Source organism: Necator americanus, chromosome IV (genome assembly GCF_031761385.1).
Source record: "Necator americanus strain Aroian chromosome IV, whole genome shotgun sequence".
Lineage (NCBI taxonomy): Eukaryota > Metazoa > Nematoda > Chromadorea > Rhabditida > Ancylostomatidae > Necator > Necator americanus.
This window is the reverse complement of record NC_087374.1, coordinates 13,613,793-13,637,398: the sequence shown is the minus strand read 5'-3', so window position 1 is coordinate 13,637,398 and position 23,606 is coordinate 13,613,793. Positions and strand designations below refer to the sequence as shown.

General features: G+C 42.2%; 7 protein-coding genes across 9 annotated transcripts; 1 reads left to right on the top strand and 6 right to left on the bottom strand.

Moving 5' to 3' along the window:
- Positions 1-943: 943 nt before the first annotated feature.
- Positions 944-1,321, bottom strand: RB195_001187 (uncharacterized protein; the record flags this gene model as incomplete). Its single annotated transcript, XM_064197847.1, has 1 exon — positions 944-1,321. One exon carries the CDS (start codon positions 1,319-1,321, stop codon positions 944-946), a length of 378 nt encoding a protein of 125 aa, XP_064053728.1.
- A 102-nt stretch (positions 1,322-1,423) lies between these two features.
- Positions 1,424-2,083, bottom strand: RB195_001186 (uncharacterized protein; the record flags this gene model as incomplete). Its single annotated transcript, XM_064197846.1, has 1 exon — positions 1,424-2,083. One exon carries the CDS (start codon positions 2,081-2,083, stop codon positions 1,424-1,426), a length of 660 nt encoding a protein of 219 aa, XP_064053727.1.
- Positions 2,084-2,424: 341 nt separating this feature from the next.
- On the bottom strand, positions 2,425-2,844 carry RB195_001185 (uncharacterized protein; the record flags this gene model as incomplete). The annotated part of the gene is made up of 1 exon (XM_064197845.1): positions 2,425-2,844. One exon carries the CDS (start codon positions 2,842-2,844, stop codon positions 2,425-2,427), a length of 420 nt encoding a protein of 139 aa, XP_064053726.1.
- On the bottom strand, positions 2,425-4,093 carry RB195_001184 (uncharacterized protein; the record flags this gene model as incomplete). 2 transcript variants are annotated; one of them, XM_064197844.1, is made up of 3 exons in its annotated part: positions 2,425-2,935; positions 2,996-3,321; positions 3,383-4,000. In XM_064197844.1, 3 exons carry the CDS (start codon positions 3,998-4,000, stop codon positions 2,425-2,427), a joined length of 1,455 nt encoding a protein of 484 aa, XP_064053725.1. The 2 variants fall into 2 exon arrangements, with proteins under 2 accessions (XP_064053725.1, XP_064053724.1); XM_064197843.1 differs by lacking the exons at positions 2,425-2,935; positions 2,996-3,321 and having other exon boundaries at positions 3,362-4,093.
- Positions 4,094-4,897: 804 nt separating this feature from the next.
- RB195_001183 (uncharacterized protein) lies at positions 4,898-6,872 on the top strand (the record flags this gene model as incomplete). The annotated part of the gene is made up of 8 exons (XM_064197842.1): positions 4,898-4,975; positions 5,035-5,151; positions 5,215-5,348; positions 5,409-5,532; positions 6,212-6,394; positions 6,454-6,558; positions 6,618-6,722; positions 6,780-6,872. The coding sequence occupies 8 exons, from the start codon at positions 4,898-4,900 to the stop codon at positions 6,870-6,872; spliced, it is 939 nt and encodes a 312-aa protein (XP_064053723.1).
- A 3,042-nt stretch (positions 6,873-9,914) lies between these two features.
- Positions 9,915-12,745, bottom strand: RB195_001182 (uncharacterized protein; the record flags this gene model as incomplete). Its single annotated transcript, XM_064197841.1, has 4 exons — positions 9,915-10,026; positions 10,242-10,331; positions 10,405-10,589; positions 12,665-12,745. The coding sequence occupies 4 exons, from the start codon at positions 12,743-12,745 to the stop codon at positions 9,915-9,917; spliced, it is 468 nt and encodes a 155-aa protein (XP_064053722.1).
- A 6,967-nt stretch (positions 12,746-19,712) lies between these two features.
- RB195_001181 (uncharacterized protein) lies at positions 19,713-22,813 on the bottom strand (the record flags this gene model as incomplete). 2 transcript variants are annotated; one of them, XM_064197839.1, is made up of 6 exons in its annotated part: positions 19,713-19,884; positions 19,957-20,129; positions 20,210-20,388; positions 20,444-20,593; positions 22,112-22,232; positions 22,793-22,813. In XM_064197839.1, 6 exons carry the CDS (start codon positions 22,811-22,813, stop codon positions 19,713-19,715), a joined length of 816 nt encoding a protein of 271 aa, XP_064053720.1. The 2 variants fall into 2 exon arrangements, with proteins under 2 accessions (XP_064053720.1, XP_064053721.1); XM_064197840.1 differs by lacking the exon at positions 22,793-22,813 and adding an exon at positions 22,495-22,497.
- Between the last annotated feature and the right edge of the window lie 793 nt (positions 22,814-23,606).

Sequence of the window (23,606 nt, the reverse complement as noted above, 5' to 3'; positions counted from 1 at the left end):
CACAAGTTCTAAGGCCTCGCTTAGAGAACTTGCCGTATTCTGTGCATGTGGTTACGGATAACTACAGATACAGACCCCTTCCTAGACTGACAACAATAAAAAATGGTGACCACTTCAGAATCAAGCTCCTGATTTTGATAAATCCTCTCAATTCTAATGAGCGGACATTAGTCAACTGTACCTCTATGCGTAGGCAGTATATTGTAGGCCACGAAGTGCGTACGTATTTACGTAAAATTACAAGTAAATCAGATTTCGGTGCCACCTACCAGCACGGGGTATACCGAGCTCATTCTTATAAATTCTTATGAAGCCCCACTGAAAGGGTAGGTTTTAAACGATGATGTTGGTATGTTTTTCAAAAAAAAAACATCCCGAGTATGCAGGAACTAAATGAAGAAGAGGGCAGAAACAAACAATTTGTACAAATTTCAACAATATTAGCGCACGAGAAAGAAATATCTGCTAGGAAGGCTTTGGAAGCATTCTGAATTTCCGTTAGGAATCCGTCCATGAATAACAAAAATGAGTGCTTATCAATTATCAATGACTTCTTGCCGTTCGTAACACTCTGTGAGCTATAAGATTGCCCCACATGCAGTTCCTTAACGTTATCCAGACACCAGTACTTAAGGATACTGCACAGTGCGCAGATCTCATTCGCCTTGGTGACAATCTTTAAGAACGTGGTGGTTTACCAACCCCGCTAGTCAGTGAAACTGGTCAGTTGTTTTTCTTTTAAGGTCTTGCGTGGTGTACTTGGAACAATATCGGGGGTTGGCGAGGAGAGAGGAGGAGTTTGATAGGATATGCATGGTATCAAAGACCTCGAACCATTTTCAGGCCTTTGAAAAAGACGAGTTTGTCGAAACGTCAGGCCAATAAAAAAGTTTCACCCAAAACCTCGTTGGTGACTTAACTTGACTTAATCGGCGGGCTGATGTCATCGCCTGACGCGATTACCCGCATCTTCGCCGAGATGTGCCGTCCTTGAACACAGCTCTGCCCAACATTCTCGATCTTCTGCGAGAGCTTGCAAAGAATCAATCCATTCGTCGCTATTCCACGTTCTGCGAAACCTTACGTCTCGCCTGAACTGCCTATCCACGCCGAGTGTCCTCAGGTCCTCTTTTACCACCTCAGTCCAGAACTTCCGTTTTCGGCCAGGTGGCTTCTTCCAACTCGAACCCGACGAACTCTTCAGAACTCGTTGGACAAGGCGATCTGCCGGTCTCCTTAATATATGACCAAAGAAGCGAAGACGATTTACTTTAGCCGCTTTCGAAGGCGGTGCAAGATGTTGATATCTTCCACGTGTCATCCGCCGGTAAACCACATCAATTTCTGCGTAAAGATCTTCATTGTGGCATACCCCAGGCCAAAAGTAGCCAAGTAGCCGTCTAACAGCTTTCGTTCCGTGCAGTCAAACCTCTCCATAACCGTTGATGGTGCTGCCCAAGTCTCCGATCCGTATATCATGATGGGGCGAATTGCGGATAGGTAGACTCGCAGTTTGACTTCGTTGGTGATGGGGGTCGACCACAGAGGTGGTTAAGGAGTTAAATGCAGAAGTGGCCTTAGCGCATCTTTGCTGAACATCTCTCTCGTAGCTGCCGTTGTTCTTCAGCATACAGCCCAGGTAACAGAACTCATCGACGAGTTCTATCGGTTGTCCGTCCACTCTGATTCCCGTTCGAGGTCTCGAAGAGATCCACATCTGCTTGCATTTATCAGGGCATAGGCGTAGTCCGTAGGCTGCAGCCAGTTTCGATACAAGGTTGACAACATGTTGAAGTTTCGTACTGCTTTCCGCGAATATAACAACATCGTCGGCGTACTTGAGGTCAGTCAAGGGGCACCCTGATGGTGCTAAGACAATGTCGGCAGGACACTGGTCGACTGTTCTTCGCATAATGTCGTCGATGGCGAAATTGAACAGGAAGGGTCCTGTCACCGCCCCTTGTCTTACTCCAGTTACAACTTCAAACGGTGTTGTACATCCGGCTGGTGTTCGAACTGCAGCAGTTGTTCGTTGATTCATCATTGTCATCAAGCAAGCAAACGAACTTTCCTGGTACTCCATCAGCGCGAAGCGCGTTGAGAAGACGGCCTCGGTGAGGAGAGTCGAACGCGGCTTCAAAGTCCAGAAAGTTCCAGAAAGCTAGTTGCATTGGTTTCGAATACCGCTGCCAGATTTCGATCACTCTCCTGACGATGAACACCTGGTCAATCGTAGATCGGCCAGGACGAAAGCCAACTTGGTCGTCGCGCGTTGTTTCTTCGCGATGTTTAATGAGTCGGTCCAGGATAATGCGCTTCAGTACCTTGTACATAACACGCAGCAAAGAGATTCCTCGACAATTCCTTGGGTCCGTGACGGATAACTTCTTGTGGAGGGGAATTATGATAGCGTGTCTCCACGAATCAGGTATATGGATAAACGAACCTTTCGTTTTTCCATATTGAACGGATGATCTTTGTCATCTCACGAATCCCAGACGGAGGAAGATATTTTAGCATTTCTGCGCTAATCCCGTCGTCTCCGCCAGATTTTACATTCTTCATTTTTTGAATACAGACCAGGACCTCCGACACAGTCGGTGGCTCCTCTTTAACCGCGTATGTCGCTCTATGAACGTGTTCGAGTTCAGGGGCTGACGGTGCTAGCCGGTTCAGCAAGGTCTTGAAGTGTTCCTTCCAAATTGGAAGGGTTGCTTCACCGACAGCTACCCCATTGGCAGTGTTGAGGACAGGGGAACATCTTTTCATTTTGCCGCTATACTGTTTTAGTAGAGCGTAATCTTTCAGCGGTTTCCTGTTCTCCCACGCCTTCTCAAACTCCATCGCTCTTGACGTCCACTCGTTATCGCGGTCTTGTTGCAGTTGACGACGCAGATTCCTTCTGAGACGCTTTTCCTGGTTGAAGTCACCAGCGCTGCGCGCGACACATACAGAATTGTATGTGGATTTTGTTTAAGTAGATGCAAAGGCAAACTTCTTCCGCGGCAATAGAACCGGGAGCGTTTCCCTTGCAGCGTCCTGGATGCACTTTGTGAAGGAATCCGCATCGCTAAGCTTCTTCCTGGTCCGTACTCCAACATGAATAGACACACGTTGGCGGAATTTTCTTCTGCATTCATCGTCTTTCAGACCTGCAATGTCGATTTTCGGTTGAAGAGGATTTCCTAGGTTTCTCTTGTGGAGCCGTATCTTGAAGCTGAGAAGAACTGGACGGTGGTCAGAGTCGAACACGACGTCCCAAACAGCTTTAGATTTTCGGATATCTGATTGAGGAATGTTCCTCGCCAGAACGTAGTCGAGCTGAAGTTTAAGAGTCCTCATCTTCCGCTTGCGCTGCTCTTCAGGCGTTAAAAGGGTTAACCCCTGCCGTGAGCTGATGCCGTCGATGATTTCTCTTAAACGTGGAAACGATGATGAGGCACGTCTGTTCGCACAAGTCGACCAAACGGTCACCGTTGTCCGACGTGCATTCCGCTGCATAGTACCATTTTCCTAGCACATCGGATTGCTGTTCGAGTCCCATCTTCGCATTTGCGTCGATTCCGACAATGACCACCTGCTGGCTTGGTATTTTAGACATCAACGCATTGAGTTCATCATAGAAGACTCCTACGTTGTCCTCAGCGGTTTCCGTAGGTGCGTGAGCACTTACGATCCAGAGTTTACGTCCTCTGTGATCCCGCAGTCGTAGAAAGGCGCATTTAGACGACGTTGAGCCAAATTCCTCCACCAGGTTCTTGTAATCGTTCCTCACAGCTATCGCGCAGCCACCTACTTTGTTCTCATCAGCATCGCCGCAGTATATGGTGTAATTTTCGATGCTGATGACGGGCCGATCTCTCATGCGTGTTTCCTGCAGTGCAGCAAAAGGCACACAGAGATATCGCAGAAGTCTGGATAGAGCGGCTTGTTGGAGTTCACTCGATAGTGTTCGGCAGTTCAGCGTGACGAAACGAATGGTTGTTGCCAAAGATTCCATGCTCCCTTCAGGCAGTTGACTTTTCAGGTTATGGGCTTTGGCGGTGTGCTGGACGACAGCACTTTTCTGCAATGTATGGGAAGCTTTCGCCATATAACAGTGCAGGTTATATAGCTCGTACGTTCCCAATGCGTACACTCGAACGCCTGATTGCGTTTAGTTAAAGCAGGGCCACCACGTGCAGGTAGCAATCAGACTCGTATACGCGGCCCCCCTCGCTGGTATAACAAGAAAACATAAATTTGTACAAAACCACATTTAAATTTTTTGCTAGTGTTATGCTGAAAATAGCACAATTCTGGCACAAATTTGTAGCACTCATATATTCTGGTGAAAATGACCTGAAGCTGTTGCACAAGCGCCTGCTCTTGGAGCGAAACTGCGGAGCTAGCAGATGAGATCGAGGTGGGACCATCACCCGGACTGTAGCGATGAATAGTGCTAGCGTGCGTCCTGTTCGACCCTAAACACCCGCACCGCATCGAACGCACTCCCTTACGCAACTGTACCGAACTTGGGGTCGTTTGGACCTCACTATAGTTTCATAGGTATGGCTCTCTTGTGTCGCGTTAATTCGCTGGTTATGAGAAGAAACTGAAATTTTCTTCGTTATTAATTATCATCCAAGACATAATAATTAATGACGAGAAAGTCAAATTAATGACGAAAAAATCACACACTGGTCAACAGTGTAAGTTTTCGACAACGCTTTCTGAGAATGTTAACTGATATGATGAAAGGAAACAATCAATAATATAAACATTATTATGATATTATTATTATCAATATTATATTACTATCGACTAATAAGCAAAGCATGAGTCAAATAGTGGTGAGTTTAGTTCTTAAGGGTGCTACGGTTCACGCTGTCGTGGTTGTAATCCCCGCTCTTCAACCATGGCACAACTCGATGTGGACAGTTTGATGTCCCGTTTGCTAAACGTGGGCATGGCAGGCGGGAGACTGACGACATCGGTAACGTTGTCATCCACTAAAATCCATGACGTTTTTGTTTCAAAAATATCTTACTGCAGGTCTCAGAACAAGAACTACAACAATGCTGCTTCGTCGCAAGACAAGTATTTATTTCTCAATCGTCCTTGATCGAATGTGACCCCCCGCTTGTAGTATGTGGGGATATTCACGGACAGGTGGAATAGTTAGTATATGCTCATGCTCACCGCAATATCAATATATTTTACACAAGTTTCCAGTACTCGGATCTTCTACGCATTTTCGACAAAAACGGCTTTCCACCTGAGACAAACTACCTTTTTCTCGGTGACTACGTCGACAGAGGACGTCAGAACATTGAAACCATATGCCTCATGTTCTGCTACAGGATTAAGTAGCACACGTTCTGTCCTTCATAACAGTCGTAAAGATCTCCGAACCTAATTTATTCCAGATATTCTGAGAGTTTCTTTATGCTTCGCGGAAATCATGAATGTCCAGCCATCAATCGTGTGTACGGCTTCTACGAAGAATGTAATCGGAGATACAAAAGTTCTCGTCTCTGGAGCTCTTTTCAAGTGAGAACTAATTATTTTGACAAATTCAGGCTGTTTGCGACACAGTCGGACCATCTACGCAAAGCACATTTTCTGCGTTTCGCTTAGTTCCTTTAGAAAACCGTAAAGTTCGTAAACAAAATCAGCAGCTATGTTTTTCGAAGATTACTGGAACAGTTACTTGCAGAAGTGGACGATGAGAACACAACCTTCGTCCAACCGTCCTCAAAATGGCTGGGTTAAAAATGATAATACGTAGCTTGGAGACAGCAACATGTTCGAATATGAGGTTGCTGCAACAAACTGCCAATCGCCCACTCGGTTTGATAGCGCGTATTATTCCTGCCGCAGGTTTCTTTTAACTGCACATATCTAAAAATCTCACAATGGGTGCCAAAAGCAAGAGAGCAACACGAACCCCTCTACCGACAATAATTGGTAAAAATATCATCGCTGCGTGTTTTAGCAGCGTTAACATCATTCCTACTTGTTGCTAGCAACCATCGATCTAACTCGCTTTCGTTCCGCTGGGCGCTTGAACTGATGGCGGTAGTGTGCGGTCGCTTTCGGTGCGTTTCGTGTTCCTGCTGAGCCGTATCCATCAATCAGTCCACCGATCACTAAATCAATCAGGAAATGCGTTGCAAACGTTGATGTTTCAAGCCCCAGAAATGAATAATTTGAGAGAATTTCCTCACAGGATACATTCAATTGGATGCCTTTGTGCGGTTTTATTGCTGGGAGAATTTTGTGCATGCATGGCGGATTATCACCTCAACTAACCAACATAGATCAACTGCGGAATCTCCCTCGTCCCCAGGATCCACCCAACCCCTCGATGGGGATCGATCTTCTTTGGGCCGATCCTGATCAGTGGGTGAAAGTGAGCAACTCATTTTTGAAATTCTCACTTAATTTCCAAAGAAGAATTGATTGGTTCAGGGATGGCAGGCAAACACTCGAGGAGTATCTTACGTTTTTGGACAAGATGTGGTGATAGAAATGTGCCAGAAACTGAACATCGATTTGATTGCAAGAGCACACCAGGCAAGAGTTTCACTCAATTCCGTGAGACTCTCACCAAGTAGGAAAGTGAATGATTCCAGGTAGTGCAGGATGGGTACGAATTCTTTGCCTCAAAGAAGATGGTAACGATTTTCTCTGCCCCTCACTACTGTGGACAATTCGATAACTTTGCGGCTACGATGAAGGCAATTTTCTCAAAACTGCTTCCGTTTAGGTTGACCTTATTATTTATGGTGTTTAAGGTTAACGAGGATTTAGTTTGCAACTTCGCCATGTATAAGCCAACATCTAAAGCTCTCAGAATGGCTGCCGCTGGTGGTGGTGGAACAAGCTAATGTAATGTAATAAAGACATTCCACAATGAAGCATATTGTATCAATGAACGTTGTGAACCACTTATCAAATATACTGTGTTTACAATGATGAAAAGAGGAACGTGCAACACGCAAATGAATACATACATGGGAAGCAGAAAGCACTAGAAACGGTAGATGTGAATTCGGAAATGTGCAACAAAGATGGGAAGCAGTTTCCTTCTGAAAACAATCAGAGTAATGATTAGGTTTTGCTAGCATATTTTATTTCTAATTTTGTAATCCTTTTTTGCATCAATACGCATGAGATAAGGGTTGTAACGGTGGTCTCATGGGCTGTGATCTCATCATTAGATTGAAATCCAAAAGTTTCGACGAATTGAAAATGAATGCTAGGTGAATCCAATAAAAAAGAACGCGATTGTTGTTGGCGTTTGCCTGAAGATCATAGCGGGTAAAAATGCATCGTGTAAGTGGAGTGCATTGTGGTATAAAATCATTAACGATTTTATACCACAATGCATGCGTCGTCATTGCACTTTTCACCAACGACTTCTTAGTCGAAGAGTCGCCATCTTGATCCAGTTGTAGTTCTCAAGCGTATTTCTATAACTTGAACTTACTCTGACTTTCCAATTCAACAGCATCGCAGCAAATCCGTAAAATGTGTTGCACGATACGCGCCGCAATGGACACTGATATCGTAACAAGTTTGGTTAACCACTGCGAATAAAAGCTGTAAAATCATAGCTTGTATTCTCAACATTTTATTCCACAGCACAGCTAGGCAATGCAAACGGCTGATGTTGCTTTTAGCATAAACTCCACATTTCTTTATCCTGGTTTGTTTATAATGAACAAGGAGATTCCTTGAAAGAAAACAGCAGGTAGCGTAGCTCAGCCGTATGCTACAACTTAAGGCTTGAAGGTTAAGAGATAGTGTTACGGGTGTAGACCACGAGCATGAGCGCTATTACGCTCACTTCCCCTTGATTGTCCTGAAAAACTGCATGGAAATGGTATTGTTAATCAAATTTCCGTACTAGAAACATGTGAGACGTTGTTAGGTGTTTCGTAGGAAGATTCGTCAGACAAGGCTGTTTTCCCTGTCGTTTCTCAGAACGATTAAGGAGATCGAAAGAGCGTTCTCATGCTCGTAATCATAACCTACACTTTTAAAGGCATCACCCCACGAATCTGAGGTGGTACGGATTTCAGGTGGAGTATTCGTATACGGGATCGTAGATTATAAAGAGGGGTATGATTTCGTCCATTTCTTCCTAATTGCCGTAAAAAACGGCCCGGAAGATACGGCTTCAGGCGTTTTGGCGCACTATTTTGTACAGGGAGTTCGACTGGAGCGCGCCAGCCTTGTGCGGCGCCGTATCTTCCGCGCCGTTTTTTACGGCAATTAGGAAGAAATGGACGGAATCATCCCCCTCTCCGTAGTCTCCCATCCCGTTTACGAATACTCCACCTGAAATCTGCACCACCTCATATTCGTGGGGTGATGCCTTTAAGGGGGAGAAGGAGAACGGCGATCCACTGTTCCGTCGCTCAGTTTCCAGTGGGCTTTTCTTGTTGTTTTTGGTTTTTTTTTTCGTTTCTTCGAAAGGTACATTTTCTCATATGCGTTCATGCCAATGTAGGGTATGACGAAAAGTACAAGTTTGCATATACGGAAAATCCTCGTTCAAAATCCATCTTTCTTGAAGCTTCCAACTGTTTTATTCAAGAATTTGAAAACCGACTGCATTTTCTTTACCGGCGTGAATGGTGGATTGACCCCAAGGTAGCGTTTTAAACTTTATTTCGATAAGGCAAGAAATTTTACTAGACATCTCCAAATCAAACAGCTCTATTCCACTATTTGTGCGATCGAAAATTCTCTTTAACCTCACAACCTCCTTCTCCTAAAGCTGAGCTGTTACAAATGCAAATGTATCAAGGAAGGTTTTGTTGTTATGGTTTTCTGCTTCTGCATATTAAGCTGGAGAAAATATATTTTTGCAGTACGATACAACAAAACAACGAATAAAGTCGAACTAGAAAGAAAAGCTGACAAAGCGAGTAACTAATACACATTTATTAGTAAGAGTGCGTCAACAAGGATTATGGAAAACAGATTACATGATCAATGGGTGTACATGATAGGTAACAAAATTTTGCGCACATAAGATATAAACATTTTCTAGGAATCAACATCACCCCAGAATCTCATCAGACTTTTGAGGATCTTGTGACGATACATTCAAACTGCTTTATTTTACTAACTACATTTGAAGTCAGCAGATCATGAGTTTGACGTGATTAGGGAAAAGCTGGGGATGGGGTTGCAAATAGCGGGATCTGAAGTGGTTCCGTTCACGTCTTCCTAATCATCGTGAAGAAACGGAGTAAGAACCGCTTCAGTTCCTCCATGCACATGGAGGTACGTCAAAACGCACTCTCCTCTGGATCTTATTCCTTTGTTTCACTTGAATAGGCTGGTGATGAGACCTTATTATTCTTCGACTTCTCGCACGTGGATGCGGCGCGTGCCCTGGGATGGGCGGGTTGCAACTGAAATCGTCTTAGCAACGTCGTCATCCACGCCGTTTCTTGCGACGATCAGAGAGAGATGAGCTAACCACCCCGGATCCTGCAAACTACAACCGCATCTTTAGCTTTTCTCGCGGATTTCCTCTTCACGCCAGATTCGTGATATGCTGCCTTTAACATACAAATTGGGGATCTTCGCAAAAGAGCAGCAGCGACGGGAAAAATTTACCTGCCTGTACAGGACCTGAGCAACGAATTGAAAAGGCAAACATTGTATTCAACATTTCCACAACATTCATAACTGTAACATCATCGTGGAAGAATAGTTTTAGGATCAGAAGCAATTTCCTGGCGGGCTTTCAGCTTATACTTCCACACATGCACATACTCCAAGAAAATTTCTGAGATTGTGAAACCGGCTATAGAAGAGATCTATAGTGAGTACTAATTGAAAATTTTATGCTATTTGTTTCCAATGAGTCCTCCAACTTCCTGGCTTCTGACACTAACTCGAAATGAAGGTCAAAGAGCTGCAGAAATCCCGTCCTCCTCCTTGTCACAAACGCAACAATAGCGAAAGATTGTGTAGGATAAACCGAGGATGCATGATAATGACACACAAACGATTGCAATTCTGCAAATGTGGAGATAAAATAATTCCTAAATGAGCATTTGAGAAAAGCTTTTTTAATTCTTTCAACTGTCGTTATGCACCTAATGTATAGGCTTGTTCACTCAATAAAAGAGAAGATTCTTCTTATTGTCCAAGCACAAGAATGTAGACCTCACTACTCTACTTCCGCTAACAATTTCTTAGCCTTGATGTTTTGAGGATAAGGAACGACTCACAACAGCCAAATTCGAACTTGCGCACAACATGATATATTACCGGACGGCGCACAGCAATTGTAGTAAAAGAACATTGTTTCTCGTGGACACCTTCAAAATAAGTTGCTAGAACTGTTCAACTAGAGTTTATAAAGGAAATAAATCTAGAAAGACGTTAACTCACAGCACTTTCGGCGTAAACGATTCTTCCGGGGTCTTGCAGAAACTTGCTGATCCGTACGAGTTTCCTTGTAGACTATTAAATATAGCCGCTGCTAAGGAACAGATCAAAAGGGCACAAAGGATGGAACAAAGAAGACGCATTGAAGACGGTAGTAAGCAGAGTGTGTCCGCTTCTTCAAGTAAGTACTAAAAAACTGTTTCACTCATGATCTCGTTTCCTATGGCGTTTTTTACATGACCATTCAATTTTAGACAGGGAGGATTTTCAAAGATGATACCAGATAGATCTACGTACATTTCGAAACTGTTTTGTAGACCACCGGAAAAGCAAAAACAACAGTAACTGTACATTTCAACATTGCAGCTGCAGAATGAAATGCGGTTCATGATGTTGGGGGACTCTATTATTTGAAAAACATTAGAACTATGAGACAAAAAAATATTTATTCCAGAGGCAAAACCAGAACTTTTTTGTTCTAAAAGATATAAAATGATCCACTTGGTTTGTAAGCCTATGCGAAAAGTCTCGCCACTTGCGATCTTAATCGCTTGGAAGGAAGACAGTAACGTCCAGTTTTCTTTAGTCTCGTAAGGAAGTTGTCTAATGATTTCTGCACGTTCGAAATACATGAATATCAGTAATTTTTTAAAGGCATCACCCCACGAATCTGAGGTGGTACGGATTTCAGGTGGTGTATTCGTATACGGGATAGTAGATTATGGAGAGGCGGTGATTCCGTCCACTTCTTCCTAATCGCCGTAAAAACGGCCCGGAAGATGTGGCGCGTGCACAAGGCTGGCGCGCTCCAGTCGAACTCCCTGTAGAAAATAGTGCGCCAGAACGCCTGAAGCCGTATCTTCCGGGCCGTTTTTTACGGCAATTAGGAAGAAATGGACGGAATCACCCTCCTCTCCATAATCTACTATCCATTATAAGAATTTTCCACCTGAAATCCGTAGCACCTCAGATTCGTGGAGTGATGTCTTTAAGGGCTCTTGTTCAAACACTGCGGCTATAAGGCATCCGTTCCACGTAGCCTTCCTTTCACTGACAAATGCATGAGGGTCCCCGACCTTCATTCTTTGATTTGATGTAAGATAGAATTAAAAACACTCTTCTTGAATGAGTAAATCGATTTCTTCGACTATCACGCGTTCCACTGATTTCAATGACACTGGCCACATTTTCATCTTCTAATTAGTCACGGCTTCTTAAGAAAACTAGGCAGTGCTTTATTTGCCTACTTTTCTTCAGTTCAATTCTGTTGAAAATGCGTCCAGAGAATCGTGTATTCTTGTCATTCGTCACTGCACTCTCCATGTTTTTTATGTGCTTTCCAAGTCACTCGTTTCTTGTTGTTCAGATCTGGACGCAAGTCGTTCATCATGTTGCATTCCCTGCCAATCACAAGGTACACACAAGTGAAATGTTTGTTCGGCTGAGAGCAAATGGTCAATCAGACCCATTATAGTTCATGACTATTGATTTTTTTTCAGAGTGAGTTACAGAATAGTCTTTTGACGCCTCGATCAGAAATTGGCCAGTTTTTTTCTGATTGGATTGGTGTTGCAGGAATGGTATCAGGATAAACGAGCATAGCGTAACTGCCACCCATCTTCGCACATCGCCATCATTTTACATTTATTATTATTTATTACTGTGTTTGTATACAAATGTATTGTCGTATTTAACACACGTTTATTATTTGTTAGCTATTTATTTTGCATTTTTTCCTAGTACCGTATCCGTGTGATCAATCAAACTACTCTACTCAAATTCTTCAGATGGGAAGGAGTGTCGTGGCTGTCGAAGACTCCTACCACGTTGATGATGTGCTCCAACAGGTCTTTCTGCGTGAAGGCAACGTGCCCTACATGACGTATCGTAATCATTCTTTTAGGCTTGGCTTTCCATTGTTGCTGCTTCAAGTAAGAAAACCCATTGGAATCCTGGCGAACAACTGCCAATGAGACTTAGATGGATTCAGAAGCAGCTCCCAGTTCTGTGCTGGGATTAGTGGAGCTTATTTAACAATAATTTCAGATTGTCTTTTTCCACCTTTCAGTAGTTAATTAAGCAATCTTTATACATTCAACTTGCAAATCCTTACACCCACACACCAATGCGCCCACACCAGGTTCCAGTTAGTCATGGTGCAAGAGAAGCTGCGCGCTCTTACCCTGGCCCACGCGCCTCTCGACTACCCCACTAGCAGCTCTCAAACGATGCAGATCTCCACACAAAAAGAAAATGATCTTACTTCGTACTGCCTGTTCGAACTTCGGAGGGGATGGTGACGAGAGTAGAGATAAAGGTGAGGTTCAGGTTCAACCGATGGCATCTAAAAGGTACAGCTGCAATAACACTATTTTTGAGAAATCGATAATGATTAAGCTTCTCTCAGTGCTAGAATAGAGGTAGTTTATAAAATGAACAAAAGGACAACTCATGAGTGCTCTACATAGAGTGTTAATCAACAGTTCAGTATAATGATAACAAATTAAGTAAGACTAGTAGTACGATGATCCAAGAGAAGTATGACGTACGTCCTGCGTATGATGCAAGTGAAGAGGCGCACCCAAGGATGTTCATTCTAGCCGTGTCCAAAAAGGACTAGTTTTTACCAACATGCAGTGGAATATTAATTTGTGAGTGGTCAGAAACTACAAGGTGGCGGGCTTTGCATCTACCAACTTCAAACGATAACAAAAAATGGTGAGTGCAAGTAGTGATCTAATACAGTTATGAAATGCAATTACATAAATTGACAATTATTACAGTATCTAACACATGGGCGGATGTAGCGGAGTCGGCTGTGACTGTTCGATAGATCGATGGTTCGAGACCCTAGTGCTAATCAAAACCTTCTTCCCTTCGCGGTCGATAAATTGGTACCAGACTTGTCTGGGAGGATAAAAACCGACTTCACACATCGGCTCGCCCCCGCAACTCATTGTAGGGCTACATGCGTGTTCGTAAACCTCAAGCGCTTCCGAATTAGAGTCGAACGCGTAGACGCAACCGTATGGGGATTAATCAACGCCGTGCATTTTATCCTTTATCCTTTATGTAACACGTGTTTACAGACCTCATTATACATTGAAAAAATCTGCCCTTCATTTGGCTGAACGCACTGTTAAATGCGCCACGGGAATACTTTCTTAACACGCCTTAAAGTCTGAAGGATGATTACTGTAGTGCTTCGCGTTGAGCAATCCTGAGGAATGGCGCTTTTCGGTGACTCGCATTTTTAAGTCCGTCAATTGTTCGCAAACGATTGGCGAAGTCCTTCCGGGTACAACCACATGGTGCTCATCAGTGTTCCATCGCAGTGCCAGCTGAGCCTCCGTAACAGAACTAGTTCGGATGAAAGCTTTCTCACAGCAATTCGCGTTTACGCAGACCATATGGTATCCCAAATGCCTGCTTCCCTCGTCCCTGTATTACTCTTCTCGCTGTTGAAAAGAAAAATAACATGAGCTTCACGATTCGCCCAATTCTGATCAGCCAAACCTTAGAAAATAAATTATGAAGTGTTTTACGTTGAGCAGTCTCTTTACTTCAATTTAGAATATACGATGACTGCCCACACGATGTATGGAGTAGTAATTTCACTGAACAAGTCTGGTTACATTTTATTAACCGCGGAGAATGAAAGATCTGGTTAGCATTGGGCGGTTTCGAACCATCGGTCGTGCACGCTCAGCGAAATCTCTTACTAAGTAAGCTACGCTCGCCATATTTACTTAGATAACGGTTATTTGTGCATGACGTTGAAGCTCTGAAACGAATTACATATCACATTCAAAAAGCAAGAATAGGATTTAAGATGGAAACGATGAAGGTGGCTGATGGATCAACACAATCTTCTATATAATTCCTCTCCTACTGACCAGAGTCCACAAGTACTTGAATCGTAGTGCGAAGTGAATCATTGAAAAGGACCTCATTGAATCCCGTTCGGTTATTCGCTCGTTTTATCTGCTTTGAGATGGGCAAGTCGTAAAAGTGAGTAAGTCTGTATCGAGCAAATTATACAGAGTCGAGAGGTCTTCAACGAGGTGAGCAAGACGCGTCCGCAGCAGCACATACTCTGGTGTTCTGCTTGATTTACACCCCATTTGCACCCTAAATCGCCCTAAGCGCATCGCATAGGAGAAAAGAGAAACGTCGGATTGACAGTGAGGAAAACCAAAGGCAATTAATACTTCCTCCAGATCTCTAGACGTTATCAACATCAAAAAGAAAACGAAACAAAGAATAGGGTAAGATGAGGCAAGATTTGATGGAAGAGTAGGAGCCCTCAAGAGACTTGCGAATACATCACTTCAAGACTAAGAAATCCACCTCCGTAATTCGTCTGAAAAATTGATCGTTTTCGTTTCTTGTAGCGATTCCTAGATATAGCTTTTTTCAGTAATTATATTTTATAGGTCATCGGCTTCAGTGCGGCACTGGCCGTTCGAGAAAAGAAAAAGCAAGCTTATTGTTATTTATTTCAAACGAATAAACCTAAAAATATAATTTCCCGAGATATAAACTTATTTCGCTGGCAGATGGTGAATAATTATCAAAGACTTTTCTACGTCTTGAAAGAAGGTTTGGTTTTCCTTGGCGTGAAACTCAGTTGCAACGGGTTGCTTTGGCGAACAACTCATCGTTTTCGGTAGTTTGGAAGGGACGAAATTTCCCACATAGAGGGCGTTTCAGTGGAGGAGGGTCGCATCGCAAGAGAAAATTTCTGTATCCACGCTGCGGATGCTGCAGATGTATGTGCTGCCGATTAAATTGTCGTTTAAGAAAACTTAGGTAAACTTCCGGAAACCGTACAGTTCCACACATAAGGATTTCGTGAGAAAAAAAGAAAGTAGAAGGCTAACCTAGGTTTGTGAAGGCGGAAATCTTTCGATCGCAAACGTTTTGGTGCATGCCTTTGAAGTTGTGGATGATTTAGTAACTTGCTTTTCTTCTCAAAAGAACAGCCATTCCGACTGCGCGTTCGATATTGTCAAAAATCCCTTGGGAGTTTCAACTGCTGCCCTTTACATCAACTTCCAATCCTAGTTGAAGAATGTGCTAGCAACTTAGGAACTCTCCGACCTTCAATTTTCACATTTGAAAAGAAATTAAGTTTTTAGAAAGAAATCAATAATGGGAGGAACAGGAAAAATGGACAGTATTGTCAGTAAGGAGACAGGTGAAGGGCATCGCTATGATTTTGTCGGTGCCGCTAACGGCAAACGTTTTAACACTGTCTGAGGCGACTCAACTTTTAATATAATGAATAGGATAATGAATTAGTGCCAGATTGGACTAGTAGGTTAATGATACCGAATTGATAAATGTTCTGCCTAAGCAAGTAACTGTATGGATCATATCATAGCCTTCTATGACTTCCTTGTGAACGACTAAATCTCTACGACTGCAAGGTAAAATCTAAATTTTTAATCTTTTTAATCTAACATTTAAATTTTTAATTCAACACCTGAGGTATTTGAAAAGTGTTGATCGAGGTCTTTCTTCGTTTTTATTTTCATTCACTGACCTTTCAGCGTTTTTATTTTTATTATTTTATTGCTAATAATGCCTCGGTGACTCCATATTTGACACCTTTGTATACTTTATTCCTAATTTCTGTAGTCTTTTGCAGAATTTGCTTTCTCATAACGATAGCGTAAGCGCACCATTAAAACGATGATTGAAAAAGTCTAGAACACAACTCATTTCATCTGAACTACATGATAATTGGAAAAAAAGTCCCAGCATGTCTACTACTTAGAACAGAACATTCTTTACTTCATATACACTCCTTTTCCTCCGCACTGACCACTTGACTTGTACACGTACCGCAACCGCCGTCGTTCCTTTTCTGTCGCTCTAATGAAAGTTTCCAGATTTGAGCTTGGAATGAGTTTCACAGTTTTTACGCGCTATCTACCATTTCAAATGATACACATATAATGATTAGAAGATGAGTTCGGTTCTGAGGAAAACACCTCCGAGAATTACCACATAATTGGAATACAGAAAACTCTAGAAAGTATTAGTGTGCGGAAAGTATTAACGTACGCTGTGCATTACCCGCACAGCGTACTTTTTTGTCTTAGTTTCCTGTGCGTCCATCAATCCTCCTCGCCTTTAAACTCAGAAAGAAAAAAAAGAGTGTAGTGCGCTTCTAACGATTCGACAAGAATCTCGAATATTAACAATGAAGGGTATTAAACACATTGAGTCACGGAGAGTATGACAGGTGATTAAAGAAAGAAATCAAAGATCAATGGAAAATGCAGTCCAAATAAGACCTTCATTATCTTTTCTAGCCATGAGCTCATGCAAAACACACAACATTATAACTACTGGACGTTATAGATCCAGGAACTACTTTAGCAGAGAACTGCTGAATGACAGCTTCAATGAGACGGGAAGACAGCGTAAGCAGAGAACAACGTCTGTCCATAGCCTTCCCATGGGAGAAAACTTGAGCTGCGGGATTGTTGACATAATATGAACAGCATTCAAAAACAACCGACTGAAGGATAAGACGAAAGACAGCTGAAGCGTTTGTAAGGCATTAGAGAAGTAACAACATGACGGACAAGTGCCAGCGGTACTCAAAAGAAAGCGCGGCTCGATGTGACGCTGATACTTGACTGCCGGCAGATTTCACGGCTCCCTACGCTCTTGAACATCTGGGTGTCGTTCATCATCGACGTTTTTATTGCTGTTTATTCTCAATGATCTGTGGGCTTTTCATCATGGATAAGGATGGTTGTCCGCAACAATTGAAGTGAACTATAGTAGGATTTCGAAAGTTCGAAATAACCCAATTCATAGACTTCAACTGCACTGAAGAAAAGTATAGACGTAGAAAAGAAAATAACTCCACTAGGAGATACAAATGAAGTCGCTCCAATGCAAAATGCCATAAATTTTGTGCTCCTAATTAAACATTATTGGAATCAAAAATTTTTCAACGATTTTATTTTTCTAAGCTACTACCAAATTAACACGTTGAATATGTTTGACATGCTTGAGACATGATTTAAAATAAAAAACATATTTTTTCAGCGCAGATTTTTCAAGGAAAATTACCGGGGAAATGTGCCCCCCAAGAATAGATCGACATTACATATGTACCCCATCAGTAGAATGTGATGATTTAACAAAAACTGCTTGATTAACTTGATCAGGAACTTTCTCTGCAGGTTGCCCTCTGATTCGCTAGACTTTTTTTCTATTAAAAACATTTTGTTAAACAGAGATATGTTCACTGTTAATGGACTGTTGAGCTGTTTTTTATGCTGCATTTTAAAGAATGTTGCTTTCGTGCGCATCTTCTGTGAAGAAGTCATATCAGGATATCGCGTGACGCATATATCGCTATCAACAAGACACTGAAGTTGCTTTCAGCATCAGTATCTGTCTCTCCACGAAGAATCGGATAAATTTTTAAAACCAAACACTCAACATGTCATTTTGAGGATCCCTGCCTACATATATAACTCACAGGACACAAGAGTCTTGATAAAAGTATCTGCTGCCGGAACTAAATTTATGTGAAAATTCAACCTAACTCAGACTTAGGATGGTTTTCTGTCCAAACAAGATGTAGCATGAAACACCCAAAGGTTGCAAGGTTGACAGGACAAAATTTTTTTAAAAGCATGCGCCGCGCGCACAAGGCTGGCGCGCCCCAATAGAACTCGTTGTAGAAAATAGCGTCCCGGAACGCTCGAAGCCGCATCTTTCGTGCCGTTTTTTATGGTGATTAGGAAGAAATGAGCGGGATCCCACCCGTTTCTACAATCCCGTCTAGTTTTTGACCATCGGAAAGCCATATAACGTTAGATTAGTGGTGTGATACCTTTAAGTCTACAAAGCTGCTCTCTCTCTAGGAATTCTTCAATGTATAGTGAAGCACATACGTTCCATTAGGGGTAAAAGGATTGCAATCAACGTGTAAAATGTCGACCCCAGTCTATTTCTGCTAGTAGGCACGGTTCGAGACCTACCTTCAAGAATACCAGCGAAAACGTGAGACATTCCAAATCCACGAGTTAGTGCCCCGAAAGGAACAGTGAGGTTTCAGTTTACCCAGTGAGATATGAGCGGTGGAATGAAAGTTAGTAAAGTGGAGTAATAGCAAAATTATTCGAAGAAGCAACTTTTTACATCCGTACGAGTGGTGGTACCTATTTTACTCGCCTTTGTCATTACTGTCTGTATGGGTGCCTTCAGCAGAAAAATGAACCTTCGAGATTACTAACATTTTCTAGCATTCTCTATATAGGCTGGCCTGCGCACTATCCCTCAGCATTGTAGGTGAGCTTACGGAGCATTCAAAACGAACTCGGTGAACTGACATTTAACCTCTTAAACCGAGATGAAGTATATAAATACCTGGGAACTGAAGACAAACAACATAATATGTACTCTTTTTTTCAGTTTTGTTTCAAACTCACCGGAGGAGTTGAATGCTCAGCAAATGGAAGTAGTTATATCTAATAACCAAAAACAACAATAACAAAAAGTAGATTCAACCAGTGCTACACTTCTTGGTTTGCTATTATGCCGATGCGGAAGTTCAAAAAGAAATCATAGACAAGAGCCATTGAGAAATCCTCATCGCCTTTGCAGAACAGGAAGACTCAGGTCAATAGCGGGTGGGATCGAGGTGGTATCATCGCTAGTTTCACCCGAAACGCAGCGATAACGGGGTTATAGAGGGTCCATAGCGGAACCTCCTCGATCCCAACTGCCACCATAAATTCGAGAAACTTGCAAAGCTAATAGAGTTATTCTTAGTTTTTCGTTGTAACGCAACACTGATGCATCAATGTTTAAGAAACCGCGTCACTTCCAAACTAAAGAGAGCAATGAGTCTCTAGCCAAAATAATACACTACAACTGGGTATTAAACCAAGACAAGGATATCTTTTTTTAAGAGACAATGCAAAATCTATCACCATGAAACAAATTTCGCTGATTTCGCTTTTTTTTACCATCGAACGAGCTTTTCCAACGACATGAAGTCTGGTATAGCTATGTAAGCGGTTGCGCTTGAAGCGGTGGAGTTAGCACCCACAAACGAGGTCGGCCCATTGCTAGCTCCACTCGGGCGGTACAGACAGGTGAAACTGGAGACACTTTATGTAGAGTCTCAAACAACATCTAATACCTGGCACTTTCCTTTTCCTTCGATTCTAAAAGCGCATCATGATAAGGGTCAGAATTTTGTTAGTATTCAGCAGTGTAACGAACAAAAACCAAAATTATAACAATTTATCAACAAAACAATGGTGATCCATTTACGCACGGATTCCGAGGTCCTTTGCTCGAGCTTTCTCAATCTTGAGCTTCTTCGCTTCTGATCTAGCCGACATAAGACCGCCACCCCAATGCTTCCTGATCTCCTCACCCCTCTCATTGAAGTTCGTCGAGACAGTCTCTACCAGCTTCGAAAGGGCAGATCGGTCTTCGCTTAAGTGACAGTGTTGTAGCATAATAATAATAAAAAGAGACCAACTTTTCCAGAAATAAAAGGAAACGAACGGGTTGACATCGACGATAGCAACAGCAGAAGTGGTCTTGCGTCGTACAACAGTTCCGAGAGAAGCTTTTCCTCTCACAATAGCGTATGGGACACCGAATTTGCGGCAAAGGGCAGGCAGGAAGATGACGATCTCGATAGGGTCGACATCATGCGCAATTACAACGAGTTGGGCCTAGGACTAGGACTTCTAGCTTTGGTAAAGACAACTAGTGAGTAATGTTTGAAAATGTCAAAAAAAAAGTTCTACGATACCTTACGGGTTTCCACAAGACGTGTAACAGTGTTAATACCGTGGCGAACGGTTGGTGGACGCTTTGTGATCTCCTCAGTTTTACCTGCAGCGCGAGCCTCAGCACGAGCACGCAGACGTTCCTTCTTCTGTTCTTTCGACTCAGGACGGTACTTGTTCAGAAGGTTGAAGAGTTGAGAAGCTGAAGTAGGTGGAAATACCAAATATGTTGCGTAACATTTGTCTATGCGTCTTACACGTCTGCTTGTCGAGTGCGCTTCTAAACTGGTTGATCGGTGGAGGGATCTTCAGTCGCTTCTGAAGCACAGCCTTCTGACGCTGCAGGCGAATGTACTTGGGCCACTTCACAAAGCGCGTCACATCTCTTTTAGGCTGGATGTCGCATCCTATAAAAAGTACTAAAATAATGTAAAGTGTAAAATAACGTGATCAAAACTATAGGGAATTTATAAGCAATGTAAAAAATGCGATTTGAAGCCATATTTGTCCGAGAAGTGAGAACACAGCTCACTAGCAAAATTTTCGTGCACGCAAAAACTAAAAATTGCATAACATTGCAAGAGAAAAAAATCCATATATCAATTTGATTGGGTATTATAGAGTGTGAAACCAATCTTAGTTAACACAATTAACAAAATAATCGGTTAAAGCCAACTAAACACGGAGATCGTGAGAGATCCAACAATAATAATAATATAGATCCAAACTATCAAAATATTCTTTACATACTACTACAGCATTTTCCTTTTATCCCCTCGATTTTAATTAAATGCTATAAGCACCCAATGTACCAAGGTTCATTTGAGTTATGGTGATTTGAACCAATTCATATCCTAACGGACTTCTTTTTTGAAGAAGTATCGGCGACTTCTCATTTTTGCTAGAGTTATACGCTTGGGAAGCTTTCCCCAACAATTACTTCATTCACAACTTCAGCTTCTAAACTATTCTATTTGATTATCCTTCAACCTACTATGATAGCTATTAATAATCAAATGAGGAACTCGTTCATGACTATGTATTAATCTTTATATATGAAGACAAGAGATTCTTAACCCTCAATCATTTCGAACGAGGTGATATTCTGATATCATTTCATTAAACATGTTCAAAACACAAAATAGAACTGTATCAAAAGATGATACAAATACAATGCATCTACAAATAAGCTGATACATAAACAATTCCAAGACTAAATAGGGTGGGACATAAGTTATTGCAATCCACACTAAACGCAAACAATTGTGCTTAGTGTTTTGGACTTAAGCTAGTGTTAAGTATATGACAGTATATGAGTCAGTGGAAAACAGCGTAGGTAGATACAAAATAATAGATCCTCTAAACATGCTGATGAACGTTCACAAAATCCCACATCTTAATTAGATTGTAATCCCCGATAGGCAGACAGAATCGAGGCTGGATTAAAGGTTAACGCAGTTACTTCCCATCAATTCTACATGAACGTAACTAAGAGATATTCTAATGTTGTCATAATTTCTCCTTCTAGTATGAAAATCTACTTCATGTTTCCAGTTGATTCCCTTTCAAATAATGGAAATCCTGACAAAACACCTTTCTACCGCATTAATATTTCAAGTAGTAGAAGGAATGATGAATCGAAAGGGTGAAGTCGAAATGAGATCGAGTCAGAATCGAGTATGGTTTTAAGGCGTATGTTAGACCGTACTGAATGTAAAGAGAATCTACATTCAAATTTCTTTATGAGTAAAGCTTCTCGCTGTGAGATAACAAAACCGACGAAAACAGAACAGAAATGAAACCATGCACAAACAGATGCACCTGTGTGAAATTTCAGTTGAAAAAAAATAGAAATTTAAAAACAAATAATACAAGTTAACTTGTGCCCTCAAGTACGGATCATTCTACCTTAATAATTCGCTTACCAATGTTGAAGTTCCTTGGTCTCTTCTCGAACAAAGGGTTCTTTACCTCCTTCTGTGGAGCGGCAGCGCGAAGCTGAGCAGGTGGAGCAGCAACCTTCTTCTTTATCACCTTCTTCGAAGGCTGAAATAAACAAATGAACCAGCATTCAGAAAGGAGAACAAATCCTCAACAACAAGGCATCAAAAACGACTCCCTGCCAGTTCAACCTATCTGCACTTTGCTAGATTCTTCACTCAGAAGAAACAAAACTAGACAGAATATCAGTAACCGCACAACCTCGCATGGATGATTCTAATGCCTCATCGTTAAACACGACTCTTTAGAACTCTTTTCAAATCCTACATCAAAAATATCACAAAAGAAATGAAATAAACCTACGCACCATGGTTGAGCGACTTTAGGCCCAAAAATGAGACGTTGGAGAAGGCAGTCGGTTACAAATACTCTCGTCGTCTGCACCCTCGCTGACTAGGACGCAGATGCGGGAGATTTGAACATCATTTTACAATTTTCGAAACCTTCATTCCTTCCGCTTTCCTTCGTGAAGATTGCGGGTTGCTGCATTTTTGCCCTCTTTTATGTTTGGGGTCTCTTAAGTTGTTCATTAGGTTATGATTGACATCCCTTAATTTTCTGTGCTCGTCCTTTTAAACTGTATCAATCTCAGTTGTATTCATTACATATTCATATTCGTCACTCATTTCCAGTTCTGTGAATTTTGAATTCACTTGCTTGACTTAGTCAGCGGGTTGGTGCTATCTCATGACCCCACGGTTACCCACGTCTTCCCTGAAAGGTGGTCCTCGAATGTAGTTCTGCCCAAAATTCTCGACCTACCGCAGGAGTTCACACGGAATTCATCCTTTTATTTCGTCGTGTTCCATATCCTACGAGATTATCAGTGAAAGTGAATAGCTAACTCAGTCGGGCCTCTAAAATCTAATCATTAATCTCCGAGGATCCATGTGATGTAGGCTCAAGCTATCTTGGGCTCAAATGTACAGTTCAATTAAAGGCATCACCCCACGAATCTGAGATGGTACGGATTTCAGGTCGTGTATTCGTATACGGGATAGTAGATTACGGAGAGGAAGGTGATTACGTCCATTCTTTCCTAATTTCCGTAAAAAAAACGGCCCGGAAGATGCGGCGCCGCACAAGGCTGACGCGCTCCAGTTGAACTCCCTCCAGAAAATAGTGCGCCAGAACGCCTTAAGCCGTATCTTCCGGGCCGTTTTTTACGGCAGTTAGGAAGAAATGGACGGAATCACCCTCCTCTTCATAATCTACTATCCCTTATAACAATACACCTGAAATCCGTAGCACCTCAGATTCGTGGAGTGATACCCTTAAGTCCCCTTCTCCCCACCTACCTTTGCACGCTTTTGAGCTCCCTATTAAGACGAGTGATCCGATTACCTCAGATCGTCAATTTCTGACAATTCAGCGCTTCAGCGCTAAAATGGAGCGTTGTTACCAAGAGTTTCACCTCTA